General features: G+C 32.3%; 1 protein-coding gene across 1 annotated transcript; it reads left to right on the top strand.

The window, feature by feature from the left end:
* Positions 1-37: 37 nt before the first annotated feature.
* LOTGIDRAFT_203419 (hypothetical protein) lies at positions 38-8,144 on the top strand. The gene is made up of 7 exons (XM_009047275.1): positions 38-102; positions 874-1,034; positions 1,408-1,527; positions 1,984-2,101; positions 2,438-2,522; positions 2,976-4,787; positions 8,129-8,144. Exons 1-6 carry the CDS (start codon positions 61-63, stop codon positions 3,089-3,091), a joined length of 642 nt encoding a protein of 213 aa, XP_009045523.1. The 5' UTR covers positions 38-60; the 3' UTR covers positions 3,092-4,787; positions 8,129-8,144.
* The last annotated feature ends 12,046 nt before the right edge of the window (positions 8,145-20,190 follow it).

The following is a 20,190-nucleotide window of genomic DNA, read 5'->3' as shown; positions in this document are numbered from 1 at the left end:
TCATCTTTGAAATCGGTTCACGCACTATCATGTTACTGCGAGATAAAAACAGAAACAAAAATGGCCGACAGTACAGAAAATAAAACTGAGGGGGAAGAAACGGTATATTTACCTATATAAACAGATAAACTGAACAATCTTATTTCTTTTTTTTCACAAAACAAATGTCTTACTGACAAGTTGGCAATAGTTTGAGAGCGATTAAACTAAGTATATTTTCCGGAGATGGTTCATATCAATGGCATCTATAACAGGTTGTAGGTGATGGTATCTGTGATTTACAAACTACCGACTCATTAAATACTTTTTTTTTTTAATCAAATTAGAAATCATTTTATTGTGCAAAAAGGTTTTCTAGAATGTTGATGTGTATCAGAGTCACTATGGTAGCAAATTGTACCATTCCAATATTCAATCAGATGTCTAGTTCCTACCTGCTATTCACATGTACCGTTCCAATTTTCAATCAGATGTCTGCGGTTCCTGCCTGCTATTCACTAATCGTCTTAATGTCAATGACTAAAACTATAACTTCGTGAAGGGCCCTATAAAGCATATTTTGCGATAAGTGACATCATCAAACACTTAATTTATTGAATTGGCAGGATCCACAGACGTCAGATTTAAAATTGGATTGGTGCTAATTGATGCTGTATATACCGGTATCTCTGATAAGCTAACACATGAAAAATTTAGATAACCTCCTTACATTCCCTTAATTTATTGAGTAGTGGTGTTTTATATAGTATCAGTACGTCATGCATGACCATATTGTTTGATTGAATGATCAAGTATAACATTCTTCCTATCTAATATTAATAATGTCACCATTAGTTTTAATATAATATGTTGTTTCATGGCCCCTTATTTCAGTTTTTAAATACAAAACCAGAAGAAAATACTGATGAATTATCGGAAATTAAGAGAGATTTAGAAGGATGGAGAGAAGCTCTAATACCACTAAATAGTTTACTAGAATGGGAAAAACCATATTATCCAGCTATCATTGTTGGTACAACAACTTTTCTCTTTCTGTAAGTGTTTCTAAAATAAATTGTAATCCAACCTTAGGTATTACTTATGTTTTGAAATTGTCCCTATTCATTCTTTTGGCATTTTCTGTAGAGCTTATGTAGGAAGTCTCTTTTACAAATTTAGTAATTTCAAAAAGTGATATTTTTCTGTGATTTGCCAGTGTATGTTTACTTGATTTCTAAAGGCAATGTTCATTTTCATCTTTAATTTAGAAGTTAGAAGTAGATAGAACATTAAATAAATAAGAACAATATTATGGATACACTACTCCTTTCTTCAGGTTTTGTAACATTTCACTTCACATACAGGAATCTTCATCAATTATCAAGCATAATTATACATTCATTATTTTTATTCTAATTTTATTTCCAGTTTGGTGTGGTACATTCAACCATCAGTTTTAACAACATTGTCCCTTCTAGGATTATTAATTAGTGCAATAGATTTGCTGATCCCCATGGTTGGACCAAAATTGTTTGCAACTGATAGTTGGTAAGAATCAGATTTCTAGATATTTCATTTTATATTATTTACTCTTACCTTAATACTCAATATACCGTACTATGAGTATAGTATGCACATGTCTAAAACCATCTTCACGAATTCCATCTAATACCTGGACATCATTATGTGACTAGTGTCACACTAGTTTGTAAATGCAGCAATTTGATTGGATTGTATGACAGAGCCTTCCACAGAAAGACTGTAAACAAATATGGCTTGACTTGGTGATGATCTTCTACAATATACTTTAGTCTTTTGTCTGATAGTTATACATCTGCCCAGATAATATATGGAATAAGCAAATTTAGAAAATGTTGAGCAGTTTGGTTTTGTGAATTGTTACAATTTTTACTGAGGACTTTGAACCAAAAAAAAGGGTTATTTAAAAGAAATATTTAATACTGGCCAAGTTATGTTTGATGATTATAATGTTTGTTTCTACAGGACAGTGTTCCATGAACAACAGTTTCAACAGATCTGTGAGAGAATTATCAATGCTAGAAACCATTTTATTGATTTTAAGAATACCATGTGTCAACTGAAAGCTGAAAAGCCTAAAGTAGTAAGTAATTTTAATGCCTTTTAGGTTGCTAGGAAATATTGATTAAGATGAACATGCAACATTCTGGTAGTTGCTAAGTTCAGTTGATGTTGAGGTTGATTGTCGTCTGCAAGACACTTCAGCCCACAAGATAAGTATTGAATTCCCCTTCAAGGCAAGAAGTAGGAATTTAAAAAACTGTTATGCAGCTTTATTACAGTGAACTTGCATCATGAATCGGAGAGTTTGCAATAGAGCAAACTGTACTTTACTTGTCATCTAACAGTTTCCTCTTAATACTTTGTTCTTTAAACATAGATATTATAAATATTAGCAATATATATAATTATTTTTCAGTATTTCTTTGTTGTAATGGGTATTTTAGTAATTCAAGCCTGGATAGGAAGTTTAGTAAACAATCTTCTGCTCACCTATCTACTAGGTAATACCAGATTTTCATTAGTTACATTTAATACTGAATGACAAGAGCTCGTCCTCATGGAGCTCATGTTGTTAACACGTGTATCATATTAGCATGTATTAAATATTAAATTCTCTATATCAGCTGGCTTGAAAATTAGGGATATATTTCTATACATTGGAACCCTTTTTAACCGCACAATTCCGTTCCCAAAAATTCGTTCGGCTCTTATTTCCAAACAGTTGAAACATGCTATGTATTCTAAGGTGGCAAACTGCTCAAAGTGCTAAAGTTAATCATTCAAAGATTAGCTGCAGGGAAGTGGAGAATAAGATGTGCTGAATTTTGCCGATGATAAGCCATCTAGATTATAAGACAAAGCATATTCTTAAATTGTAATTTTAGAGTATTTATTTAACCTTAAAATTATGTCAGATTCTTGATGATTATTTTGTTATTTATACTCTCTTTCAGTGAACTTGGTATTTCTTCTTCCTGGATTGAGACGTCATGATATTGTTAAGAAGAACATTGCTGTCGTTCGTGTCGTCTTGAGTCGACTGATTTTCGGCAAAAAGAAGAAGAATTGAACATCTAATTTGTTATTAACCAAGTTTTTTCTTTTTTGTTTCAAACTTCTGGTTGATATACGAATAGTTGATCTCTTGGTGTTCAGGTGTGGCAAGTTTACGTCTCTATTCTACTGCCTAAAAGCCAAAAATGAGTTCTGACGCTCATTCTTACAAAAATCTTCAACACCAAGGCAGAAAAACCAAAGAAACTATTTGTTGATGACCAAGAATTAAGTGGAATGTTTTGAGTTTAGTTCGTAGTAAAATCTGATTTATGTATTAAGGGAATCCATACATAAAACTATCTAGTCTCAAGTAACTAGGCTATTGTAACGTGTGTTCATCAGTTAATACTAATCATTGTTTTAAATGATATTTATTGTGAAATTTTTCCTGTACTAAACAACATGCATAAAAAAGACTAATGAATATTAGATCTTTATATTTGTGTAGTCATAAGATTATTGTCCCAGCATTACTAACATATTGTTGAATTATTTTTATCTTCTTGCGACTTTTTGTGATAACCCTCCCAACTCTCTGTTCATTGCTATAGCTGCTTAAAGCTATCATAGACTTAATCCTGTAATATAATAGCTTGATCAACAAAGTTATTACTCTATTTGCATAGTGAGTTTTGTTATAAACTTTTTTTGTATGAAAATGATAAAAATTATGTTTTAGAATTGAATTGTTTCAAAATTTGATAATTTGTACTAAATTTGATATATTTTGTTTTTACATAATTGACAAAAGGAGACTTTCTATTGATGGTCTGTGTGAATTTCTCTAAATGATTTAGCCATTAGGTTTTATGAAAACTTATTCCAAATTTAGATAAATTAATATCCAGTTCATTATATTATCTAACGGTGTTTAAGGAACATGGTTCTTGTTCTGCAAGTTATTGGATATCAACTAGCAGAAATCCATTAAGATTTTGAGCTTTAATTTATGATTAAAAAATCCGAGCTTCCATGAAGACAACTTTTTGTAAAGTTTTTAACTTTCTTAGTTCCTTATCTTAAATCCTTATTTTTTTCGTTCACTTCTTTGTGCCATAATGCATGATCTTATTTTTCCATTATTTTGCGTGATGTGATAAGCCAGACAAGGTTGTGAAGTTTTATTTTTGGATGCAAATGATCCAAAGTGAAAAGAGTAATAATTATGTACAAATTTGAGCATGAGAAAACGTAATGGCTTTATTTCAATATCTAATTCTTTTGCATCAAAGAAATGAAATATGTCCCCCAACCACTAAAACTGTTGTTTGTCTATTTATGGAAACAGGTGTGGAATTGAAAGAAAAGCACAAATTTCAAGGTTTACCCATTATTGGCTAGTTCATTGAAAGCAAAAATATGTTACTGTCCCTCTATTTGAAAAAAAAATACCTGAAACCTTATTCTCGAAAACTTAAGATGATTTTAGTGTTCCAGTCATTTGATTAGTCAATCACTAAAATCAATATTAAGCCAAAATTAATTGTTCTATAAGATCACTCTATTTGTTAAAATCATGATTATACTCTACTTAAGTTTTCCAGAATAAGGCCCCATGATAAATATGAAATTCCTCATGCATTTATTTTTCACCTACTGCTAATTGCTCCAAGCTGTATTTTAATTGCTCAATGTCCCATTTCTTTTTATTATTACTATGAACCTTTCTGTAAGAAGCTAAAGCTCTACAATAAATTTGTTCTTCTGTTGTCATGATTTTATGAAGAGTTGTGGGCTCCCTGTGGTGTTGGGCAGGTTTGAACACCCTAACCTAATTCTCAAGATAATGGGATTGCTATCTGAAATGTAATGCAAGATGTGATTGAAATTGGTTCAACATTAACCTAGGAATTAGTTGTAGATACTTGGTCATCTTCACAATGTCAAATCATTACAAACTTAGTCTTATACCTGGACTGCAAGACACCTTTCTTATATCATGCAGGTTTGTAAAAGCAGCGATTACAGCCCAAGTGCTGTAAACAATGAGGGTACTGAATGGTTGTCGTACAATCAAATTGCAGCATATTGTGATAAAAATTCATGGCTATTGCAGTCAAGATACAAGATGAAGTTTGAAGAAGATGCTGCTGGATGGACCTGCTACTTAGTTGTAATTTGGGTAATCAAAATGAACAGATGTTTTGAGAAGATTCTTGGATTAAATGAAGTTTCTGGGCATACAGGTTTCAATTTACGGCAGGCATGAAATGGACACTGATACAAAATTTTATTTACTGGTTAATCCTTTAAAATCAATTTGCCTGGTTTCTGAAAAGATTTACTCAAGCAAACGAGATGTAAAGAGGACTGGTAATAAGTTTCTGTGTAGGTTGTTTTGACATTTTTTTTTGATGCCAATAACAATATATCAATATACTTGACAGGTCATACACCAAGGGAAATGCACTAATATACCACAATAAAAAGTGAAATGTTTTATTCATACATTTTACAATAACTTCATATTTCATTCATTTAAAATAAATTCTCTTAACTTTTCACCGTGTGGGGACAATACTACTACTCCATTACCAAGTTTACTACAGATAAAAAAATACTACAAATAAACAGCTACAAATATCCAATACTGACCAAGTTACAAAGAGCAGGACTTATCATTTTTACTATTTCAAATAAAAAATTTGCTATCTGATGTCTAATGCTCTAAAAAAAAACTAAGCCAAATTGAATGTACTGACCTAGAAAGAGAGCTACTTGTTTAATATCTATGCTGATAACTGTGGACCTGTGCAAATGGACCCACTTTTCTTTATCTTAGATCTCAGCATCAAAGGTATGCATTATTATCTGTGAAATGATTAGGGTTAACTATTAAAAGTGCTCTTTAAAATGAGTTCAAATGGTATTAAACAATCTGGCTCTGAAAATATATATGAAGTTCTGAGTATTTCAAATGAATAAACTAACAGGTCATGTGAGTTCGCTCATTTCTAATTAGTTTTGGGATGGACAAAATTTTGTACAGGTGTACATAAAATGTATGACTAAAACATTGAAACATAATAATTTTACAATAAGTTATGTACAAGTATAGAATAACCTCTTCTAGTGACTTTATAATACAAATAATCCAGTCAGCACTGGACAAACTAAAATCAATGTCTTTCGTTTAAAAACTTAACCAATCAGCTCTGACAGTCTAAAAGCTGGGAATGAAAGTCTCTAGAAATAAAAATACAAAATGATTTTGTTCTACAAATGTTAATGAATTAAAATTGTTAAAATGACTTCCATTTTCTCACATTATATCTTACAAAAGGCTGATGGATGAGATGACAATGAGGATGGATAAATTACAGCACTGGTTTCAAAAATTCACAAGACATGGATAATCCAACATTAAGTACATGACAAGATAGTTCCTTATTTCAACACCAGTCCTTGAATGTTAATAATTTGATGTCTGCTGTCTTGCACCTCGTAAAATTTACTCTCCTACTAACTTCAGCATTAACTTGTATCCATCTGAAATTAGCACATTGAAATAAATGAAGTTAGGTGTATTAAATGAAGAAAGAATATATAATTATCACATAAGCAAATAAACGACTCACTAAATGCTTTGAATATCAACATTTTAAGTCTAAGATGACTGCCCTGAAGGGCAACCATTTGGAAAACAACAGATACATCTGTAGAAACGTCAAAATGTTTTCATAATAAAGACCAACCATGTTTTCTGATTTTGAAGCATCTCTTCATGTTCTTTCCATGTGAAACTGAATATCAGTTTTATTTTAAATTCTCTTGTCAAACTCACCTTGGCATTGTAGGCATCTAATTCAGCATCTAATTCTTCTGCTGTGACAGGTTTTTTACTCTGCCTACCCCCTCCTCTACCACCACGCCCTCTATTTCCACCTCTACCTCTGTTATTACCTCCCCCTCGGTTAGGTCGGCCACCACTCAAACTAATAATAAATAAATCAAGATTATTTTAACAATATAGAGTATAGAATCAGTATAGTAAAATATAGAGGGGCATCTCGAAGTTAATTTCAACCCTGACTGGCGAAAAACAGTCAACAACGGATGAGAATTCATTTATCATTCTAATGACTAAAACTTTGTATACAAATACAGTCATATACCGTATACAATAGTGTTTACAAATGAGATGAAAAGCAAATAAATATCTTGTATCAGTGGTTCCTTGGAATCAACATAAATTATCTGTATGCGATAAGTTTTCATCATTTACAAGATACTTTATTCTATAGAAAGTAGATTTGCACAGTGATTAATTTAAGTTCCAAACATTTGTTTAGCAAGCTATTTTACTAAAATCAAAATCACAATTTGAATTGTTATTTTAACCCAACATCTGAACTTGTATCAGTGGTTCCTTGAGAATCAACATTGAGTTCAGAAGTTGATAGTTTACATCATATACAAGTATCAGAGTCAATATTTCCAACAAATACCAACTAAGTTACCTTCTAGGTCTCTGCATTTTCATGGGAGATTCTTCAACTGCGGCTCCAACCAACTGGATGCTCATTGCACGTCCTAAAAGTGAAGAACAGTCTTAAAATGATTCATATTTATTTCGTATATCTAAAATTTATCTTTTATATTCTAAAAGCACTTGTTAAAACTAAATGAGATCTTGGAACTTTTTCACTTATCAACTTTTATTGTTGCATAATATGGCTAAGTTGCAAAAATTTAAGCTTGAACTGGTACAAATGTTCATTTTCTTCTTTAATACCGGTATTTTAATATTTTCATATTTTTGCTTCCTACAAACCATTATCTCTATATGAATGACTAACAGATGTCTTAACTTAGAATCTTACCATCTAAAGGCACTTGATTGTATTGTTTCATAGCTTTAACAGCATCTGATCTTCGTTCATATATAACTTCTGCTGTACCCAAGGATCTTCCTGATCTGTCATAATGAACAGCTGCTTTCTTCATTGTACCAAATTCAGCAAAGAGTTCCTAAAAAAAAGTATACACCTTAATAAAAATTTACACAATAATTTTTTTTCAAGTTCTCCTGGGGGTTGTACAATCCTCAAAAAAAAAAAAAAAAAATTGAGAATAAAAAGGGTTCCTTTTTTTCAATTTACTGATTTCAAAACAGTACCAGTACATGCATTGTATACATATACATGAAAGCAGAACGTGTTTGATCATACTTAATGACACAACCTTGTAGGTTACACCAACTCAAGGGAACTGGTTGAAACTTACTGAAACATCTGAATCACTGACACCAAAGTCAAGATTTGAGACTAGTAGTTTCCCAGCACCTCCAGTTGAGATACCACCAGAAAGTCGTCCTCCAAAGCCACCAGATCGCTTGGCACCACCCTCGAACATATCATGTTTCCATTGATCTGGAGTGTCTTTTGACTGAAAAATAATAATTCATGATATTTGATCAAATAGTCTAGATATAATAATGGCAAAGGGCTATGGTGTTCAACCATTGAAACTCTCTCTATGCAACTATCAAATAGGCCTAATGCCTATGACAATGGAACCAGAATCAAGGAACCATAATCCTATCCAGATAATTTCTTTCTCCTTCATCTCTTTTGAAAGCAAAGTATGAAACCAAGACAGGAGACAGACTTTACTTTAATTCATTGATAGAGTAACACTCATCAGAATACATACTCTTGTAAATTGTTGAGATCGGCTTCTGCGTTGTACACCACCACGGTAAACACCACCTCCGCCACCACCACCTCGGTTTTGTTGACGACCGCGTCCGCCAGCTCCTCCACGTCCCCTAGATAACTGTCTCAATCGGCCACCAGAACCTCGCCCTCTTCCACCACCACCACCACGTTTAGATTTATTGGTCTTGATTATGTCGTCAAGACTCATGTCAATCTTATCACCCATTTTTGCTTTAATTTATTTAAACTGAAGAGACGCTAAAAAACAAAAACGTGATGCTAACTCAATGAGAAAAATGGCGGTTCTAATGAATTGTGGGTAGTCGGAAGTTGAACAAGGCACGAAGAAAATGATAATTTGGAATTAAAATTTCAAAAATGTAAAAATGTTTACACTCTTAGTTCGAAAATCGATACCAGAACCCACAGTTTGAATTTGATATTTTTTCTTTTTTTTTATTCTGAAATATTTTATTTAGAACTACTTAAGGTTATTTCGTCAAAGGGAAATAGGGATGTTTCGTTTGTTAGAGTTTTTGGTAGGTGTGATCTGACGACCTTGACCAAGCATTTAATGTGAGTTAATAAACATCATCGTTTTGCTTTTATGTCCCACTTCTTTACAGCATAATCTATTAATCTTAAATAGTTCTTGAATGGTCGAATTTCAGTGACAAAAAGACATAAACTTGAACTCCTAAGTATCGTTTTACTGTATGAATGAAAGTATCAACCGAGAAGTGCTCGCGTACAGTATCTTAACATTTACTTTATAGTAAAAGATTACAGTTCTATGAGTAAGGCGCTCTTTACTTCTTCAGTGGGTGCTGCGATTCCTTAGAAAATCGTGTTTGCACCAATTTGCATATGGTTTTAACAAAAATATTTTGTGTAACACGTATATACATTTATTATTGTGGTTTTATAGTTGATGAGTTAGTGTACGTTATGCTGGCTGTTTCATTTTGTCGTCTGCACGAGGTAGTTAAAGTTAATGAGTACCAGTCATCACTTGAGTATAATTAGGTGGCAGTTTCACCAGTTTCCTAGTTACTTGGTGATTTGTTTTTCTTCCGATAGCAACTTGTTAAATTTGTCAGTTATTTTGAAAAATCTCGTTTGTAATATAAATGCTGATGTTATGACTCTAGAAATTGTGTTTTCTTTATTAAAACAAATAGGATTTAGGGTAAGCTTTATATAATTGTAAATATTTTTAAACTGTAAATGTTGTTCTTGTCACTGTCTTAAAAGTTGCATATTCATATTTAATATGTAAATGTATATCATAATATATTTTGCTTTCCCTTTGCATAAAAAAAATCATAAATACTCCAGTAATTTCTACAGTATCTCTAGTATATTTACCTGTTATCTTATTTTTTTCATTCATCTTTTTACAGTTTTCCATATATATTGTTGTTAAGCAATTTTGGTATATAAATATGCAGGTCTGGGAGGCGAATTAAACTAACCGTTTGATCGCTACGGTACGAAACATCCCAGGAAATTAATTCAACACGGTCCGAATCATCTTCAAATAGACCGACCTTCAAAGCAGACAGATGAAACACTTCCGCATCTAACCTTGCGGAAAATGCTGGGCATACAATAACATTGGCTTAAATGATTTAATATTTTTGAGTTATGGTGGTTAAAAAGCCATTCGAGAATGACAATCAATTCAGGCACAATGGAACTAAATCAAGATCACAAACCAAGACATGTCGTGTATGCCAAGGTATGATTTATTTACATTTAATTTTCCATTTTAGCAACTGATTTTGAGTATTTTGACACTGACAACCAACCACTAAGTCTGACCTCAGTAGACAAGTTTATGCTACCTCTATATTCAGGCCAATTTTAGGATGGATTCTCTCGATATAGGCCTACTACATTGCCACATAGGGCCATATAGGCCTATGTATGGGAGTATAAATTGCAAGAAGAAGGGGCCTAATTTTTAAGAACCTGTAGATCTGATAGTTAAGCTTATTTATTCAATATTCCTATCATCGTAGTCTCTCAATCTAAACCCTATAGCATACTGAACTTGTAATTTATTTTATATAGGCCCTATCTATCTAGCCTAGTTCATATGTTAAACCAAACTATTTATTCCAAACCAGATGATTACTACATATGATTTGTTAAAGTAGAGTAGATGCATATAAGTTCAACATCTTAATCAGGAATTTATTTTCAATTATGGACAAATCATCTGAATTTTGGAACTGTCTAAAATTAAACAGTTTATTTTGAGAATAAGGCATAAAATGAATTCCTGAAAATTCATTTAGTTTGGTATCACCTGTTCCTCAAAATTCTCACTTGTGAATCTTTAAAAAATTTAAAGTGGGTTTAAGTATACAGTGTTTCTGTTTGTCAAGTTGAGAGTAGCCTATGAGATTGACCAGGAAATGAAATAAATGGAGTTTTACGTCCTACTTTTCTGCACAGATCAACCAGGAACCACAATTGTTGTGGCTGAATAATAGTTACAGTGTTTACAGTATGTATTTGTTTGATTTAATTGTTTTTGACTTTTAGTTTTGAAATGATTTGTGATTTCTTACATATAGATTTTTAATGCATTTTTATTTGTTTTTGAATCAATGCTTGGATATTTTGAGTTGCAATTTTTACGAAAAGTAAGGGGCATCTTCCTCTGTATGTACAACCACGAGTAATCTACAATAACCAAAAGTCTATAATATGAAAGTTTTCTTGTTGTGTGATTTTAGTCTTGAATATATGTAAATAGTCTTCAGAAGTACTAGAAATGTACGAAAATTGCATAATTCCTTTAAAAATTCTTCAAACTAGGAATTTTACTCACTATTTCTATATGTGTCTTTTCTATGTATCACAGAGTATCTTAACATGACATTCAAACATGGATATTTCTGGACACACATGGATTTGAAGGCTCAAATTTTGACGGTGAGCTGTGAAGACTATCACTAGTTGGCTTAGCTAAGAAATTCCTGTTTCTGAAACTAAAGTATGATTGGTCAAAAAATGGTGCACCTGTGCCTTTTAAGTAATGCTTAGATTTAAAGAAGTAAGTTCAGAATGGGGCTTAAAAATCTTTAATCGTGAAATGAAAATTATAACCTTTTACTCTACACCAATCGGTAATAGACTACAAAATGAAAGATTTCATGAGTGTTGCATCAAATGGCCTATTATAATTCTGCTTGACAAGGACAAAAAAACCATTGTATTTATCTGTAGCAAGTTTGAGTTAACTGTCAAAATTTTAACCATGTGCTGAATCATTATTATCTCTGAAGATTTTACTTCATCTTGCTATAATTACTATGTACTGACTGGTCATTTCCTGACATAAGAGATGTTATTAATTAATGGTTAACACTTTAGAGGTATTATTTCAATACCAGTATTAAGTATGTTTCTACTATACATTTGGATAATTGATATATTGCCCATCAACAAAAAAATAAAAACTATTAAAGTTTACCAAAGGCTTTAAGTCATAAACGTGACCTTATCGTTTCTACTTTGATTGATTTGAATAGAAAGATATAATTTAATAAATGCTTAAATATTTGATATTCCTAATACTTTGTTATATTCTCTGACATTATTTAGAAATAAACAAGTTTTGATTGGGCTTAGTATAAAAGTCAATATTCAGTGATAAATATCATTTAAATTTCTATAGGTGATTCACTTACTAAACATTAAAGGGACAGGTGCGCCATTTTGTTGGGACCAATCATACCTTAGTCTCAGAAACTGGATTTTTTTAGCTAAGCCAATCAGTAATGGTGTTTACAGCTCACCGTCGAAATTTGAGCATCAAATCCATGTGTGATCATCATTTAAAGATACTCTGTGATACATAGAAAATACATTTATAGAAATTGTGAGTAAAATTCCTCATTCGAAGTAATTGTAAAGGAAGTTTGCGATTTTCTTACATTTCATGTACTCCTGAAGACTATTATATATTCAATCCTCAAATCAACCCCCTGAAATGGCGCATATATGTCCCTTTAATTTGATCTGAATTTTATAAGTTGATGTTTAATGGTAGAAGACCCTAAGACAGTAAATGAAACTAATCCACTATAGTTGTATTTTTTATCAGACTAAGATTTGTGAAACCATTTGAAAAAATTGGCTGTATACACCATCTTTAAAATCAATAAATAATCTCCTTTATTCACCATTTATATGTCTGTATAATTTGATTTGGTCATTTCATTCTGTGCTCTAGTGTTCACCAGCCGTTTCATTGCTGCATTGATCAATAGTGTTCACCAATGAAATTGTCAAATAAGATGGATGAATTAAAATAGTTTCAGTTTGTTATTTAGATCCTCATTGATTAGTCTGCTTTCTTTAAAGCAATTTCCTTTTTTCTTGTATTATAAGAAAAGAATTTGGTGTTAAATGATGTCAGTCTGGAGGAGGTAGGGGGCAGACACATCAAAAAACATACTAATTTAAGATTATTAGCTTTTGAATGAATTCAAAATTGTTATAACTTTTATTTTTCATTTAATATTTATATATCGGGTGTCCCAAAAAAACCCTCCCACAGTACAACAGGTAATATCTCAGCTGTTGGTAAACTGATCTCTTTCAAAATTTGCACAGACTTCAAGAAGTCGTTGCCAAACCCTGAAAATATGAAAAACATGGAACAACCGTTTTTTCGATCATTTATTGGGACACCCTACAGATTTAAATCATTTAACGAACTTCACAAAGAATACTTTGGGGATGGGGATAATGCCTGTGCTTTCCTAGCACCGCTTAGCCACAATGTTACACCTATGATACAAACACTCAACACACCCAACACTTGTTCTACACCAAATTTGAAAGCCAGCGCTCATCATATAGACCATAAGTTGCATCCTATATTTGGTGAGATAGAAAGGGAAAAGGAAATTTCTGAAATTGGGTCCAGCTTTAAATGAATGAGTAAATGAGATAAAAAGATTTTAAATTGAAATAGACAAAGAGAGCTACAATTGTTTCTTGATAAAGATTCCCTGGCAAAATTGCTTACATTGCCTTCCTCATGTTATTGCCTGTCTTAAAACAGTCTTTGAAAATGCTTGATAGCTTTGGAAATATTAGTCACTCCATTTCATTTATCTCACAGACTTGTTGATTTATTTTACTGTGAATGATATATATCTATCTATATATTATATATCTGTTAATCATTAAATACAGGAGCTATATTGAGATATTAATTAATATTTTAATATGAATATGAATGTATATCAATTTATTGCATTGAGAACACTATTTTAGCAGTAAAAAAACTTGTTATGTAGTTTTATAAGTAATAAGTAAAATTGACAAATGTAACATTTGTAAGCGTATACAAAAAAGATTAAAGATCTATGTAAAATAATGTAGGGACAACAGCTTGCTATGTGACATGTGTAATGTATTGAAAGATAATTTATACCATTGTAACACATGGCAATAACGTACTTGATGAGAATAATCACACATTTATATCTTAATGTGTTAAGAGGTCATCTTGTACTGCTTACCCAATATCGACCGAAGTTTGGAATCAAAATTCTCAACCGAATTTAGAAATAAAAGTTTAGATTTTGATAGAGAATTTTTAGGTCTATAAACAGTTTGTGTAAGATTTATACCAAAGATATATAATATTTTTTAAATAAGACTTGGAAACTGATGTAGACATGGTTTTCAACTTAAGAGTTATTTGGTTAAGTGCTGATTTAATGGTGTCTGATTCAAGTCTTTTTGAAGTAAAACCTGTGCAGTGGCGGTGCCAGTGGGGGAGGGGGATCCCTTGCAAAATGGTTTGCACCCCCAATTGTGCACCCACTTCAAAAACAAACAAATTCAAATATATGATTTTTATACTTTTTTGTCCCAAAGTATGTCTCAGAATGCACTTAATTAGTTCAGAGAGAACCCGTTCAGACGCTTCTTAAGAGGCTTGTGACTATGACGCCTCTGCACTGTTGTTGAAATTGAGCCTCGACAGTTGTACCCCCATTTTGTCTGTCTGCCCCCTATTTGTACCTCCAGTGTTAGGAGGCTGGTGCTGCCACTGAATCTGTGATTTCAGTTAATAGCCAACATGAAGCTTAGTAACTAATTTTATTTAGGGAAGGTTTTTGGCCATATGAAGAAAAACAGTTGATATACACCAGTTCAGGGAGTTCGAAAATGTTCTACCCTACTGTCCTACCTGTCTTGATGACCCTGTCAAGGAACTCAAATTTGAATATTGACTCAAGCTTATTTTAAAGCTTATTAATTTTGAAGTAAGAGAATCAAACAATATCAAATACAGTCTAAGAAATAAATTTTAACATTTTAAAGTGGATTCTTTTATAATACTGTACATAAAGTTATTATTATCAACTCTATATCCTGCTAGTTGTTTAAATTCTGATAACCATGATGCAGAAATAATATATTTCCATACACTACACACAGCCTGAAAGCTACTAGTCAGTCAGCTTCTAATGGCAAAGGTAAATTAAGACAAAGTATTGCAAATGTCAACTCCATCAATCTAACAGTTTTCAAATATCACCGATCAATGCCTTAGAATAAATCAATGATTTTCTCTGATATCATTTGATTTCCAATATTTTTTCATTATACTCTTTTGAAAATTAGTTGTTATTTATATCTAAATAAGATTTTGCAATTATTATTTTAAAAGCTTATTAAATTACATCTTCACAATGTCAAGCTATTATGATCTTCTGTTTTATACCTTGACTGAAATAGCCACCTTTCTTGTATTTTGAAGATAGTAATTGTAGCAATTTTGTTAGATTGTATGTAAGCCTGTCTGTCAGTGGGGCTCTAATTGGCTATGTATTCACTGGAGTACAATACCATCAAATCGCTGTATTTCGTTGACACAAGAAAGGTGGCTATCGCAGTCAAGGTATAAGATGAAGTACGTAATACCTTGAAATTATGAAGATAGAATAGAATTCTGTTGTTAACCCAGATTATTTTGGACAATGGAAGATAGATCTAATAAAGATTTCAAAAGTTTAGCTTCAAAATTTTGACATTTGATGATTTAAATCAGGATCATTGTTAGTAAACTAGGGTATTTTCACATCTTACATTTTGAGATTCTTGGGATTGAAATACATAATGAAATGTCTGAAGACATGCCAAATTGACTGGATGAGAAGATTTCAGTGAACCTGCTGTCCTATATTGAGTCTAAACAGTGATTATAGTCTTTATATACAAACCTACTCTATTTTATCTCACAGTTTTTAAAGTCAATCTTGTTTCCTACACTGCAGGGATCAAATTGAGTTTATAATTGCCTAACACAATTTTGCACCGTGTTTGTTTTGTTTCACATGAATTTCACACGTTTCATGAAATGGGTCAAGCTAGATATTAATTATGTTGTCTAAAATTGAAATTTGCGAACATGTTTTTTGCTTGATAATAGTCTCTATCACTATCTGTTTCCATTTTCATATTGAAAATTTGATAGGAGCTGCCCTGCAGTCTAATAAAAACGAAAGTACTGAATATCAGAATTGGATTCTGAGAAGTTCAATGAGAAGCAGAATGTGAGCACAGACAACTTATTAAAATTCATTTAAAAAGGTTTTGTGAAAGGATTTCTGGCTTTTTACAGGCCTTTGTGAAAGCTATGTCATATAATGCCGTGAGTAGAATTTACAAGTTTTACAGAACTCTTACTGAAAATTGAAATGGTGTCCCTGATATACATAAGTTTACAAAAACCCTTAAAATCCCTTTTATAAACCTCAATTTGTGAAAAGACTTTTGCCAGGTGCAGGTAGACTTAGTTTTCTGTTTGTTAGTTTAAGGGATCTGTCAATTTCTAGTTGTAATTGATGTATAAATGAAAGAATTTGAGATGAAAGAAACACCCATAGTCTACATGCTTTGGTTCTGAAGATCTTGTCTACCAGCTGGTCCTTAGCCAATCCTCTTGACAATCATTATGGTCTACCCAGGTTTTCAGTGCTAGGTTGACTACAATAATTGGAAAAGACTTAGAATGTCACCTGATGTCTGTTGACTTATATGAAAACTAAGATTTTTGTATTTTGACATAACTGATCATATTGCTATTAAATAAAAACTTACAGTAAGACTAATCCAAGATTTTAATATTTTGACATAAGTGATCATTTTGCTATTTTAAGTGCTTTAGATATGATTTACTGGTACAAGTAGAACTGATTGATAACTTGCCTTTGCTCCTTTGATCAATTAGTAAGTAATTCTACTCTCCCAGGAGAATCTGAGTTCTCAAACAATTGTAGAATGGCAAGTGTTCGATGTCCTTTGTCTTGTCAAATACTCTTGATACATCTATTGTTAAATTATAAAGAAATTACTGTGTAATTATGAATGGTATATATGAAATATATATATATATGTTTGAAAATTTGTTGTAAGCCATGCATGATTGATGCCAAGTTCTCAGTTGTAGAGGGGCATCATGTACTGATGTCTCAAAGAAAGTGTTTAATTGATAAAAGGAATGAATGAAATCTGAGTTTAATATTGTTTTATACACCAGTTGTAGAGGGGCATCATGTACTGATATCTCAAAGAAAGTGTTTAATTGATAAAAGGAATGAATGAAATCTGAGTTTAATATTGTTTTATACACCAGGCATGATTGATACCAAGTTCTCTGTTGCAGAGTTGGATCATGTCATGCTCATGTATATAATAATTGTATTATTTCTGTAAAATTTCTGCTTGGAACTTACAAGCTCTGTTTGATTTGATTCTCTGTTGCAGAGTTGGATCATTTCATGCTCATGTATATAATTATTGTATTATTAGAGAGAAAGTGTTAAATTTCAGTTTGTAAAATTGTCTTACAAGCTCTGTTTGATTGATGCCAAGTTGTTAGTTTTAGAAAGACAATACTGATATGTAATAATTGTTTTATTAGATAGATAGAAAGTGTTTATTGATGAATGAGATGAATGTAATCTAAGTTGAAATATTATCTTACTGTATCATGATTGATAGTAGGATATCCTATATACAATAACAGGAAGAAACTTACTCACCATTTCTCTATTATCATTCTCTACTTTAAACAGCAGGGGCAATTCTGTTTTAATTTTAGTATTACTTATAAGATAATTATATAGGGGTCACTGGCGTGGCATGCTTGCCCTTTCTGAACACCTGAACACCTTCTGAACACCTGAACACCAGTTGTGTTTATATGATTAAGTTGGTTAAGGCACTGTCTTCTACATGCAATATAGGGGGAATTCAGGTTAAATTTAGTGTTACTGTGTGTGAAGTGAATTGAAGGCAGCAATATTCTATAATCACTCTCTATGTTACACAATGGAGGTTTGTTATTAATCTAGTATTACTAATAGATAATTATATTGGGGTCACTGACAAAGCATGCTAGCCTTTTCGGAACACCAAAGCTCACTGTGCTTGTAAGACGTAAGACTAAGTGAGTTAAGATACCATTTCTCTATAATCACTCTCTACTGTATACAATTGGGATAACATGCCTAGACTAACATGGCGGATCGACTATACCATCATGCACTCGATAGGACCTACAGAACAGGAGCGAAAGAGTGTGCACATACACTAACTAACCCACAACTTGGAAATTCTATTTCAATTTTCGTTCTTGACTAATTAGCTAAGTTATTACTGAAACTGAAATCAAACCCTGGTCAAACACTGGACAATACTGGACAGAAGATTTATAGTAATAAGCTTTTAGAGCGCTGATAACTAGGTATCATATTTTATTGTTATCAACACGTTAGTATCATTGCCAATTTTATTGGTAAAAGCTACTTTGTGTGAATTGAGAATTAACTGATTATATTTATATATATGTAAATTGAGATTTATTCAGTGAAGACAAGGCAATTTATGATCATTGTGGATCTTGTCAATTATTACACTTAAGTATATTGTATCTGTTACTTTGATATGACAATTGTTAATTATATGTTTGTTTCTTGCTACCACTTACGAGTAATATGTTGATTCAGAGAGTAAGGTGCTAGCTAGTGGTAAGAAGTAATTGGTTGATTCAGAGAGTAAGGTGTTGGCTAGTTGTAAGATGTAATTGGTTGATTCAGAGAGAAAGGTGCTGGCTAGTGGTAAGCAGTAATTAGTTGATTCAGAGAGTAAGGTATTGGCTAGTGGTAAGGAGTAATTGGTTGATTCAGAGAGTAAGATGCTGGCTAGTGGTAAGGAGTAATTGGTTGATTCAGAGAGTAAGGTGTTGGCTAGTGGTAAGGAGTAATTGGTTGATTCAGAGAGTAAGGTGCTGGCTAGTGGTAAGGAGTAATTGTTTGATTCAGAGAGTAAGGTATTGGCTAGTGGTAAGGAGTAATTGGTTGATTCAGAGAGTAAGGTGCTGGCTAGTGGTAAGGAGTAATTGGTTGATTCAGAGAGTAAGGTGTTGGCTAGTGGTAAGGAGTAATTGGTTGATTCAGAGAGTAAGGTGCTGGAAAGTGGTAAGGAGTAATTGGTTGATTCAGAGAGTAAGGTGTTGGCTAGTGGTAAGGAGTAATTGGTTGATTCAGAGAGTAAGGTGCTAGCAAGTGGTAAGGAGTAATTGGTTTATTCAGAGAGTAAGGTGCTAGCTAGTGGTAAGGAGTAATTGGTTGATTCAGAGAGTAAGATGCTAGCTAGTGGTAAGGAGTAATTGGTTGATTCAGAGAGTAAGGTGCTAGCTAGTGGTAAGAAGTAATTGGTTGATTCAGAGAGTAAGGTGCTGGCTAGTGGTAAGGAGTAATTGGTTGATTCAGAGAGTAAGATGCTTGTAAGAAGTGAAGGGTTATTGATTCGGTTAGTGCCCTCTGATTTTTTAAAAGGTTTCTTTGAAGCCTTGAATAAGCATGCACTTGAATAACTTAAAGGTTTTTTTATTATTCCAGTAGATTCTACCCTTTAAATTGGTAAATGTCAATGGTCCAGCTGATAGAAAGGATTTTTGAATTAAACATAAGCATAAGTCTTTGATCTTTTGGCATCACGTTTCTTTGTTTTCAAGGCGTTGTTAAAGAGACAGGTGCGCTTTTTTGGGGGTTGATTTTAGTCTTGAATATATGTAAATAGTCTTTTGAAGTACTAGAAATGTACGAAAATTGCATAATTCCTTTAAAAATTCTTCAAACTAGGAATTTTACTCACTATTTCTATATGTGTCTTTTCTATGTATCACAGAGTATCTTAAATTGACGAGTCGTCATTTACGTCATTCAAATGCAAATATTTCTGGATACACATGGATTTGAGGGCTCAAATTTTGACGGTGAGCTGTGAACACTATTACTGATTGGCTTAGCTGAAAAGTTCCTGTTTCTGAGATTAGTTGTTTGTAAAACCAGGGGCCTTATTCTCAAAAACATACTAACTGATAACTTGCTATTCAAAGCATTTT

This window comes from Lottia gigantea (assembly GCF_000327385.1).
Source record: "Lottia gigantea unplaced genomic scaffold LOTGIsca_11, whole genome shotgun sequence".
NCBI classification, from domain to species: Eukaryota; Metazoa; Mollusca; class Gastropoda; family Lottiidae; genus Lottia; species Lottia gigantea.
This window is presented reverse-complemented; position numbering and strand designations above follow the sequence as displayed.

Excerpts from the sequence above, each read along its gene's own strand:
- LOTGIDRAFT_203419 (XM_009047275.1), top strand. The coding sequence starts at position 61 with ATGGCCGACAGTACAGAAAATAAAACTGAGGGGGAAGAAACG. Across the intron at positions 103-873 it reads AAACTGAGGGGGAAGAAACG|TTTTTAAATACAAAACCAGA; the intron begins GTATATTTACCT and ends CCCTTATTTCAG. Across the intron at positions 1,528-1,983 it reads TTGTTTGCAACTGATAGTTG|GACAGTGTTCCATGAACAAC; the intron begins GTAAGAATCAGA and ends TTGTTTCTACAG.